The sequence below is a fragment of the Ostrinia furnacalis genome, unplaced genomic scaffold (assembly GCF_004193835.3).
Source record: "Ostrinia furnacalis isolate ACB-3 unplaced genomic scaffold, ASM419383v2 OfSCF7688, whole genome shotgun sequence".
Lineage (NCBI taxonomy): Eukaryota > Metazoa > Arthropoda > Insecta > Lepidoptera > Crambidae > Ostrinia > Ostrinia furnacalis.
In genome coordinates, this window is record NW_021137927.1 from 92,544 (window position 1) to 104,011 (window position 11,468).

At 38.2% G+C, this 11,468-nt stretch overlaps 1 protein-coding gene across 1 annotated transcript in view; it reads left to right on the forward strand.

Annotated features, from left to right (window-relative positions):
* Positions 1-10,595, forward strand: part of LOC114365944 (trypsin) — a 12,281-nt gene extending 1,686 nt beyond the window's left edge. The window contains exons 2-7 of the mRNA XM_028322672.1: positions 3,232-3,539; positions 6,766-6,873; positions 7,770-7,890; positions 8,476-8,631; positions 9,098-9,226; positions 10,326-10,595. Coding sequence (XP_028178473.1) covers positions 3,232-3,539; positions 6,766-6,873; positions 7,770-7,890; positions 8,476-8,631; positions 9,098-9,226; positions 10,326-10,537 — 1,034 coding nt within the window. The 3' untranslated portion in view covers positions 10,538-10,595. The remainder of the gene's footprint in view (positions 1-3,231; positions 3,540-6,765; positions 6,874-7,769; positions 7,891-8,475; positions 8,632-9,097; positions 9,227-10,325) is intronic.
* The last annotated feature ends 873 nt before the right edge of the window (positions 10,596-11,468 follow it).

Here is an 11,468-nt window from a genome sequence, read left to right on the forward strand (position 1 = left end):
CGCTCTCTAACACTTTTAGATCATTCTGAGGAGGAATTAGTTTACGCTTTATGTGCTAAACTGAAAGAGTCTAACAAAACGAAATTAGCGACTACCTATAATCAAAGAACTGTTCCAAAACGAAGAACAGTGTGAAATAGTAGACAATCTTTTAACTTAAAACTGTGTCTACCTGAAGATAAACGTTAGCGCTAGTTACATCATGTAATTTGTCAAAATGGCAATATCGCAATTTGAGATTCATTCTCGCTTCAGAGAGTATTTATGGGCTTCCATCCTATCAAGAGCTTCTGGAAACAAAAAAAACTTGTTATCCTTCAGAGAAAGACGATATTTGTGTGAGTTATCAATGATGGACATATTGTAAATTGGGCAACCTCTCGTATAAGCTACTTTTTGACGACCAGCGGACCTATACATACAACTTTGTATTTAGTATTTCCCTTATTTTTTTTTTATTTAATTCTGGCAATTTTTCGTGGAAATATTTAATATAAAAAAATCGATTTTTCAACCCTCGATAACTCAAAAGTACGCAGAGATAAGTGACAAGTATCTTCGCATGAAATACTCAGAATCACTTGTTTTATAACATGTGTGATCGGCATTTTGACATCGTTAAAGAATTTCGAAAAATTGACAGAAACGTAATTTCTTCCATACAAAAAATATGTATATATATTTTTTTACTACGAAATAGACGTCGTAGGATTGTAATATTTTTTTGCCTTATTAGTTATCATAGCAGTAACCATCAAAAAAAATTTCGTGCCTCTAGCATCAATGTCCATGTTTTATTAAATCGGGACCACTGTGCGACGATCTGGTAAAGGTCGCGGGAAGAACCTGGATGCGGGCGGCGCAGGACTGTCCATTGAGCAAAAACCTTGGGGGAGGCCTATGTCCAGCAGTGGATGTCATTTGGCTGAAAAGAACGAAAATAATAGCAAGTCTAAAATCCGTGCAATTCAGAGCCCAAATTGACAAGGGTTCACCATAGTCATTAAAAATAACAAATTGTGATTGCTCAAAAGGGGTGCTGCAAAATAATTCGTATGACCTTACAAATACTGTCTTGGGTCAAAGTTTTGAATAAAGAGCTCAACTAGCAAGACTAAAACTAAAATGCGTGCAAAATTTCTGCTATCTGTACAGCAACACCTGTGTCCTTTGCACACATTATGGGTCAAAGTTACGGCGTTATCGTGGTAATTTCAATAAATAACTGAAAGTGGGGCATTAAGGCTTCGCTATCGTAGTTTATGTAGGAATCGGACTTTGGTCTTGTGGAATATGCGCAGTTTTGAGTTTTTGATTTATGTATGACGTGAACGGTTAGGGCTTGTTCCCACGTCCAGTTTTGTGGGATCCAGTAATCCAGGATCCCGCAACGCAGAAAACGGAATGTCTCCTACGTCAAAAAACTTTATTTGATTTGAATTTTAGTCCATACGGAAAGAATAGTTATTATCTTTTGCATAGGAATTGGTTGCACCCTAGGGTGGAAAAAAAGTAAATATTTTGAGTTCGCTCGTTCGTTTCAGCCGAAAGACGTCCACTGCTGGGCAAAGGCATCCATCCCCCAAGGATTTCCACAAAGACCGGTCCTGCGCTGCCCGCATCCAGGCACCTCCTGATCCAGATCGTCGGTCCACCTAGTGGGAAAGTATTTAGAGTTAGAATAGTTTTTTCTTTCAAAATTCTAAATTGAATACTTAGACGAAGATGTAAATAGGTACCTACTCGTAGTGCTTTCATCATCATCATCGTCAATATTTCGTTTTCATTGCAAATCAAAATCAAAATCAAAAATATTTATTCAGTTTAGACCACAAGTGGCACTTATGAAGAAGCACGACCCTCTCTAATTTCGTAGTATTCGTAGAGGCCAATGGGAGGATTTGGCCTATTCTCCCCACGTTAGCCAGACGGGGAAAGGGCCAGTTGAGGAGGCTTGGGGATCATGGGATAATACTTTCAAATATTTAATTCATTTAAAAAAAACATTTTAAATGAAAAGTCAAAAAACTTAACACATTTTTGAATTTTCATTTTTCTGACCCAATTTATACAGAAAATGCGCCTTAACGAAGAAAAATGCAAGATCATCGGAAAACTAACAATAAAGGCTCGTACCCAGATAAGCTGGCACATGACATTGTGCTCGGAAATGGGGTACAGACGGTATGTGTGTCAAAGATTGGTCCCAAGAGAAGCTATGTCAGACGCCTATCATCATCATATTCATCATTTCAGCCACAGGACGTCCACTGCTGAACATAGGCCTCCCCCAACACACGCCTATGGCAGTCATGAAATTTTCTCTATTTTTTGTTTGGCCCAAAGGTTAAGTTGTAGAGAATGGCACAAGTATTAAGATCGCATTTTGTTCTTCAATTTTTGTGTGTCTAATAAAGATTTTAAGTAAAAAATAAATGAAATTAGGTATGACACCGAATGTCAAAGTGTGTCAAAGAAAAAAATGACGTTTCATGGATATTTTTATTAACTAATGCTTACTACAGTCAAGTAGTAACGGTCTTTTTAGGTAGGATTCATTTTTCATACTTCCGTCATTACTGAAAAAATATGGAAAGAAAACGGTTTTTCTTTTTCTCTAATGTATTTTCCTGCAAAATGAATTATTTGTAGGGCAGGCCTTCCACAAGGTGGACCGACGATCTGGTGATGGTCCCGGGACGAGCCTGGTACCAGGCAACGCAGGACCGTTCGTTATAGAAATACTTGGGGGAGGCCTTTGTCCGTCATTTGGCTGAACGAATGAATTAATTGTGTTTGTACCTTAGAAAATTAAAAAAAGTAGGTAGGTACCCATGTTTTGAACTCGCAAACAACACCACAAAGCATGTCACCAAACTGCATTCATTGTTAATCAGTGAGAGGAGATCCGAAGTGAATCACCTCATCACTCTTTCACTCTCTCTTGACAATTTACAAAGACAAGGACAAAAACAATCATTTTTCAATTGAATCCCATAAAGGAGTTCTTAAAACCGCGAACAATTGTTCGATGCATCTCAAGATTGATCTAGTGACCCACATTATCGCGTGTGTCACTATTTGTAGCGAGTTAAAAAAACAATTTGACCATCGCTCATACTTCATTCCGATTTTGGAAGTGCGATCGCGCACACGTGCTTAAAAAAAAGTGACAGATAAAAAATCGAGTGAAAATATTTTTAAGAGTGATTTTAGCTGGCCATAAATAAGGAATAAGAGTGATTTTGGTGCGCTGTGAAAAATTAAAAATGATTTTCGTAATTTTTATGCTGATAAATACAGTATGCGGAGAAGTTTATTTAAACACAGTAAACCACATGGAGTATTATAGGAACAGAACGCGGCCTTCGAAGGCTTTTAGTAGTTTTTCAACTAATTATTTCAATCAGAACTCTATAAAGAATCCTGACAAGACAGAGAAGGTCCAATGTGGGACAAGGACAGTGGATTTTAATCCAAGGAGGACAGGGAAGATTGTAGGGGGCACTGAAACTCCTTACGGAGCCTTTCCTTGGCAGGTAAGACTTTTTATTTTAATTTTTTTTTTCATTTTAAGCCTGAAAAACTTCGGTGTGGCGGTAAATAAAAACTCATTTTATTTTTGTAAGTAGGCTTTTAAAAAGCAAGCAGCGCAAGAAACTCAGTCACTATTTAATCAAAACCTGACGAGACGACCTGATAAAGGTAGCAGGAAGGCGCTGGATACAGGCCGCTACCAACCGTGCGATGTGGAAGTCATTGGGGGAGGCCTATGTTCAGCAGTGGACGTCCTGTGGCTGGAATGATGCTAATGATGATTTAATCAAATCAAATTGCCTAAAGCGGGAATCGAACCCACGATCTTCCGCTTGCCAGGCGACTGCTCTAAGCAATTAATTGTAATACGCAATTCGATTTTTCAAGTTATTTAACAAAAATTCTGAGATGCGACTAAAAAAAATATTAAACTGAATTAAATTGGTTTTAAAAAGGTAGAGTTAGTTAACTTTTTGATACGTTACACGTAGAACCTATGTTTATAATTCGTTAAGATACCACATGTAGAGTAGCGTTGAGTTGTTGTCGTGCGTGCGTTAAACTTTAATCGAACTATTGACTTACGGTTTCGATTCGGTCTTGAACTTGACCGTCTAAGAACAGAAACGAAGGTCGTCTATTATAACTATAAATTGAATGGATCATTTGATTAGTAAATAATACATTGCCATTAAAAAGATTTCATAAAAGGCGACTAAGGGACAAATATGCAAACATCAGGCCTCCCCAGCCCGTCTGGCCAGCGTGGGGAGTGTAGGACAAATCCTCCATTTGCCTCTGGTCAATCAGAGAGGGTCGTACTCCTGCAGTGAAGACTAAAGGTTGTAGCAGACTTATCAACTCGGAAAGGGATCAACACCGTATTGCTTTTCGCGAGCTGTCATCGCCTTTCGCGTGTCAACCGCGAGGCGAGGCGTTTACGTTACGGTGCGGATTAGTGTGCGTTGCAGTATGGAGTTTCATACAAAGAATACTGACCGCCTCGAGTTGATACGGTTAAGATCCTTTAATGATCAAATGATGCAAGAATTTTTTTTTTGTTTACTTTTTAACAATGATTTATTTGCATAAGTGTGTCGATGTAGATTTGAAAGTGGAAGTAAGGTCAGGAATAATTAACTTTTAGTTACTTTCAGATGTTTTCAACACCTACTTTAAATACCTATTGTGAAAAATTAACTTCCTGTGGTTGGAATGTGGGGACTTTCTTTTACAAATAAAAAAAAACTTTTAGTCCTTCAATTACGTTCTCAAAAAATATTGGACTCGTATATTTTTGTTTATTTTGTTTTATTCAGAAAACAAACAAATGCATACAAATACATAAATTGCATAGAGATACAGTGTAGTTGGTCAAAGCATATAGTTTTCAGATTTGTCAATGAAACAAGTACCTAGTTACGAAGTTATAATGCGTTGAAGTTCACAAACAAAATGCACTCTCACACTCAACCTAAATAAATGCAAATAATGATTTGATTTCATTTAATGACGTTGTAGTTTGTCGACCACCCTAAGGAATTACGAGAAGAAGAAAAATTCCCTAACTCGTAGGTACTGTTACTAACTTTTATGTCACATCTTCTTGGCATTTAAAAAGCCATAAAATCTCATAATAGGAAGTCGACCCGCAATTAAAAAACCATTATAAAACCAAAGTGCAGTCAATGCAGTCAGCCGTCAGTTAAAAAGTTCCCGCCAAAACAATGCACGTGCGCGCGTCACTTTGACAGATGACCGCCATCTTGGTTATTGAAGCGCATTGTCCTCGAACTTTCACTCGTGAGCAATCGATTTTCTTTTGTTTCCCGCCTTTTTTATGCAACCTCCTTCGAACCGGTTTTTGGGGGTCCGTTGGTATAATGAATTTATTGACCCTAATGATAAATATTCTAGATTTAAGTTAGTAAAATGTATTTGCTAAAGGAACACACTAAAACTTAAGCCAAATTGATAATCTCTACCAGATACCAGTAGAACACAAAGTAATTTTTTTTCGACATGTGGTAAAGATAAAATATCTCCAGCTTTTTTTTGGTTAATAGTGGTCGAATGTTTCTGGGTCGCATAGTTTCTGAGACTTATGAGAAAAACCCACCCTCTCCGCCGGCTCAAGGGCTAAGGGCAGGGACTTGTGATATGTTCTCCTAACTATTCTAAAATGAAGTCGCGAAGTGAGAAACAGTGTTCCACGCATTTCTATCTATAGAACTTTGTTGGCTGGACTAAATACTGTTTTAATCTTTTGATTATAATTTTAATTTACTTTAAATGATGCAAAGATTTTTTACTTTAAAATGTAGAGTCATCGAAGTTAATATTTATAAAAATTTAAAAATTATATTGTACGGAACCCACAAAAAGCCGTGTGTCGAAGTTGAAGTGATGTAACCTCTTTGTAGGCCGGCTCGAAGGATCGATTAAGTTACAACATCGATCTGCGCATGATTCGATGCATCTTGTTAATGGATGTTATCATGTCAATGATTATTGTGCAGATTTTAAAGTATGGCACAAAAAGATAAATACAGTGGCTTATGCATGTAATAAAAGTGCGGTTTTGCAATAAAACATAAAGAATGTGTCATGGCAGTCAATCTAATCTTTTAATATAACTACAGCATGTCAGATACAGTTTCAAAATAATGTAAAATGTTCAGTTTTTTTTTAATTCAATTTCACTAGTCTAGTAGTATTTACGTTTTTTCCTTACACCTTATAGACGTTGCTTGCACATTGACAACACGTGTTGCGAACTTTTTAGCTACTTTGGGGGTTACGAACTTTTTCACGCTGACTGTACAACAAGCTCAAGTATTTCCACAGCAACGTCAGCAACCAATCCTATACTGCCTGAATCCTGGCACTTACCACCACTAGATCATCTGTCCACCGAGTGGGGAACTGCCTGCATTCCGTCTTTCCCGTTCCACTTACGGGACTATTCTCATCTCTCGTTCCCACCGCTGCAACTCCTGTGTAGTCAGGATCTACAGCTTGACCACCAATAACCCAACCAGTGAAGGTCAAGTGTGTCCTGGGGAAAGTTAAGCTGTCATTGGGCCCGCAACGAAAATAATCAGAAGAATATTATAGTCCCGTCCCACTTGAAAACTTTTCTGCTCAACGGACATTACCTAGTTCTTGGAAAAACTAACTAGTAGGAAAACTGATTTAGCCCCTAAAGAGTATGTAATCATATTCCAGGTGGAGATACAGATGCTGAACGTGGATAACCTAAACTTCGAGCACCACTGCGGGGGCGCTGTGATCGCTGAACGTCTGGTGCTGTCGGCGGCCCACTGTTTTGACAAGGTTAGTGGTATGCTGAACTGTGATGGCTAGACAGTTGTACCAAATATTATGGTCGTTTAAGGTTTCCGTACTTCAAAGAAAAATACAGAAACATAGGATCACTAAGAGAAAATGAAACTCATTATTGTACAGAACCCTCGATCCTATAGTGCTTCTATAGACCGACTTTTTTATTAGTCTTGTAAATTCTTTAAAATTAAAGTTAATTAAATTATTTGAAGTAAAATCATAGCAAAAATCAAGCACCTGCCCATTATCCGATTATAAAAGCGGCATTCTCAATACTAATGATACAAATAACTAAAGGTTCTTTTAGGTAGGATCAGAAGATCACGGCTATATCCCTTCATCCCTTTTCAATCTGGCACAGAAAGTCTGTTCGTTTCATACTTTCTCACGACTTTTATACCAACTTCAGTATAATGCTTAAATGTGTATAATTTGTGTGTTAACAAACAATCATCCTCATCATCATTCCAGCCATGGGACGTCCACTGCTGAACATAGGCCTCCCCCAATGCTTTCCATGTTGATCGATTGGTAGCGGCCTGCGTCCAGCGCTTCCCTGCTACTTTTATGATGTCGTCGGTCTACCTTGTGGGTGGACTACGTCCCTTTTTTTACGACTGGAGGCGGATACCCCCGTGTCCACCTCCATGAGGTTAGCCGCTGTGCCATTCTGTGGCACCGACTTAGGCTTTTGCGGCGGCTGGGGACAGTTTTTTGCCCTCAGAATGTGCTCCGGCGCCTTCCCAGCCGCTACGCACAAAAGGGTCCTTGGCCGAGCTCACCTTGGCCATAACAAACAATAATTAGGTACCCATAAGGAGACCGTAGCATAAGATAGAATAGGATAACCGCTGTAGCCGCGGGCTCTCAGCTCTTTCTGCTTGCAGCAACCGCTGCAACTCGACCACATCCGGCTGGTGGTGGGCGAACACCGGCTGAAGTTCCAGGACAAGCACGAGAACCGGTTCTTGGCGGAGAAGGTGGTGCCGCACCCGGATTTTAGGAAGAGTGAGTAATTAATACATCATCGTCATCATTATCTCACCCACAGGACGTCTACTGCTGAACATGGGCCTCCCTCAATAATTTCCACATTCGCCTCTAAATCTCTGTAATTGATTACCGACGATCTGGCGAAGGTCTTGGGAAGTACCTGGATGCGGGCAGCGCAGGTCACTGTGGAAATCCTTAGGGAAGGCCTTTGTCCTTTAGTTGACGTCATTTGGCTGAAGCGAACGAACAAATTGCTTACCTTTTACTCAAAAAATTCAATTGGTTAATCCATTGGTATGAAGTATTTTTTTAGTTTCTTCCAAATACCAAATATTGTGAAGTAAACGCAGATTTTAATACCAATAATATTATTGTTTCATCATCAGCCAGACAGTTTAGACTTTTCCAACGTCTTGCCACGCATTTTAGGGCAGCTGCCCAAGCCACGGTGAACCAAACTTCATGATGGTCCAAAGATCTTGTTGAGAGCATGCGCAGATCTACAGTTTACGGGCTCTTAGTTCATAAATGACCTGATGATGATGATGATGATAAGGAATTATCCATATTTCTTATTCAGCAACCGGCTGTGTTTTTCAGATGGTCCCCACAGCAACGACATAGCACTAGTGGTGGTATCCCGAGCTGGATCCGGGGTGCAGTTCAATACCCACGTGCGGCCCATATGTCTGCCGGAGGAACGCGATGCCAGCGCTGGGAGGTGGTGTGCTGTGAGTGGTTGGGGATATCAAGCAGGTAAGCCTTAAGCACTTAGTTTTAATGTCTCTTTTCGTTTGCTCGGTCTTCTATTTTTCTAGACTATCTATGAGTGTTGGGAAATGGTAAACGATTTGAAGAGAAAAGCTGGCAATGCACCTGTAACTCCCATGAGGAGCTACGGGTGTCTATGGGCGGCAATAATCACTTACAAAGTTGCAACTGTTGCAAGTAACTTATAGAATATGTATTGTATTGAAGCCTAATGATATTGGCACAGCAATGTTTCATCAATAGGAGTTATGGTTGAATACTTCAGTGCAGGATATTCAGTGGTAATATTAAGGCCACAAATAATAACATTCCAGCACCTTGACTTGCTAATAATGTTATTAGCAAGAAATTAAAAATAGCGTATTTTTAATTTTTACCTATTTTTGATCAGACCCGCTTGAAAAATTCAGTCTACAGTTTGTTTTAATCTAAGTTTTATGTTCATTTTCAGAAAGCACAGAATCCTTTGCACCAGTCTTGAGAGCGGCTTCAGTACCAGTGCTGGATCTGGCCACTTGTAGGAAGAACCAAGTGCTGGGTGGAAGACAGCAAGCGATATTGGACTCTATGATCTGTGCTGGTAAGTATAAAGTTAGATAAGTAAATAATATCCCCTATTCTAATACTTAACACCAGGTGCGATTGCGGTCAAATACCTGCCTTGTCTAGCATAAAAAAAAAAAAAAAAAAAAAAAAAAAAAAAAAAAAAAAAAAAAAAAAAAAAAAAAAAAAAAAAAAAAAAAAAAAAAAAAAAAAAAAAAAAAAAAAAAAAAAAAAAAAAAAAAAAAAAAAAAAAAAAAAAAAAAAAAAAAAAAAAAAAAAAAAAAAAAAAAAAAAAAAAAAAAAAAAAAAAAAAAAAAAAAAAAAAAAAAAAAAAAAAAAAAAAAAAAAAAAAAAAAAAAAAAAAAAAAAAAAAAAAAAAAAAAAAAAAAAAAAAAAAAAAAAAAAAAAAAAAAAAAAAAAAAAAAAAAAAAAAAAAAAAAAAAAAAAAAAAAAAAAAAAAAAAAAAAAAAAAAAAAAAAAAAAAAAAAAAAAAAAAAAAAAAAAAAAAAAAAAAAAAAAAAAAAAAAAAAAAAAAAAAAAAAAAAAAAAAAAAAAAAAAAAAAAAAAAAAAAAAAAAAAAAAAAAAAAAAAAAAAAAAAAAAAAAAAAAAAAAAAAAAAAAAAAAAAAAAAAAAAAAAAAAAAAAAAAAAAAAAAAAAAAAAAAAAAAAAAAAAATCCCACCTCTCGTTCCCACCGCCACCGCTGCAACTCCTGTGTAGCTAGGATCTACAGCTTGACCGCCAATAACCCAACCAGTGAAGGTCAAGTTTGTCCCGGGGAAAAGTTAAACTGTCATTAGACCCGCAACGAAATTAATCAGAAGCACATAGGAGGAGTAACTACCTAGTCTTTCATAAATGTTTTGCCCCCACTGTGAATCGAACCTCAAAAGTCTGAGGTGTTAGTCCCAGGTATAAAAACCTGCCTTACCACGAGATCACAGAAGGGGTAATGATATCCCGTCTTTCATACAGTCACGGATCTACGTTTTTTTCTAACTGGGGAAAAATTTTATTGCGGCAACCCAGCGTTTGAGACACCTAAAAAATGTCGCTCATGCCTTTGATTAGCCAGGCGCCCCCATTTGCCCACTCCTAGATCCATACTTACTTTCATAAATGTCAATTTTCTTCCAGGAGTCCTCTCAGGGGGTGTGGACGCTTGCCGAGGCGATTCCGGCGGGCCTTTAGCCTGCAAGCCGTCTAACCGCTGGCAGTTACACGGCGTTGTATCTTGGGGGTCTGGATGTGCCCGGCGCGCGCGGCCTGGTGTTTATACCAGGGTAGCGTCTTATATACGCTGGATTAAAAGCACTGCTGCTGCTTTGGGCCATAAGATCGCCGCATAGGAATCATTTGACCCTTGAAGAGACTTGAAGGGCATCATATGGGGGCTGGAGTCGCCTAAACCAAATGCCTTCCACTCCAAGCGTGCATTGTTCAAACCTCCGCCAAGATCACTCCTAAAGATTCTAAAAGGTGCCATGGACTTAGAGAATGACTTAGATAATTGCTATGATATAGGCACTCGCAGGGGTGATTCCAGCAGTCCCTCCTTAACCAGAAATGTATGGCATTCCTTCGGGGTTTTATGTATCCTTGCAAGGGATCCTCTAGTGCCCCCCTCGCCTGTAATAAGCCATCCAGCAGATGGCAGCAGTCTGGTTGCTATAAAATTTATATCAGTTAACCACCTACCTTCCTGACCCTATTGTCGGGGAAGGTAAAGTCGCGTTCGCGTCGTACTCGCGTCACATTCGCGTCGCACAGAAGTCACGTTACGTCACTTACGTCGGTTTTTTGTAACGTAGACTAAATGATGAGTCGTGTTTTAGAATATTTAAAAATTAATGTAAGATTAAAATTAAAATTTAAGGTTATCCTAGCTGAATGTTACCTATGATTAAATCTTAATGCCAAAGATGTTACGATAATTACCTAATTTATAGTTACCTTATTGTATTAAAATATTATATTAAGTTTAAATTGTATTTATTTATTGTTAAGTCGATAGCACGTCAAATTATTTAATTTTGCTACAATAATCTAACAACCCCCACTTTTCCAGTAGATGTCGTAAGAGGACTAAGGGACAAATATGCGAGCATCAGGCCTCCCCAACCCGTCTGGCCAGCGTGGGGAGTGTAGGACAAATCCTCCATTTGCCTCTGGTCAATTGGAGAGGGTCGTTCTCTTGCAGTGAGACTAAGCCACATGATGATCATTAAGATACCTTGACGTGCTGTCGGTCTTGCTATTAATTTGTACTAAGAAGCCATA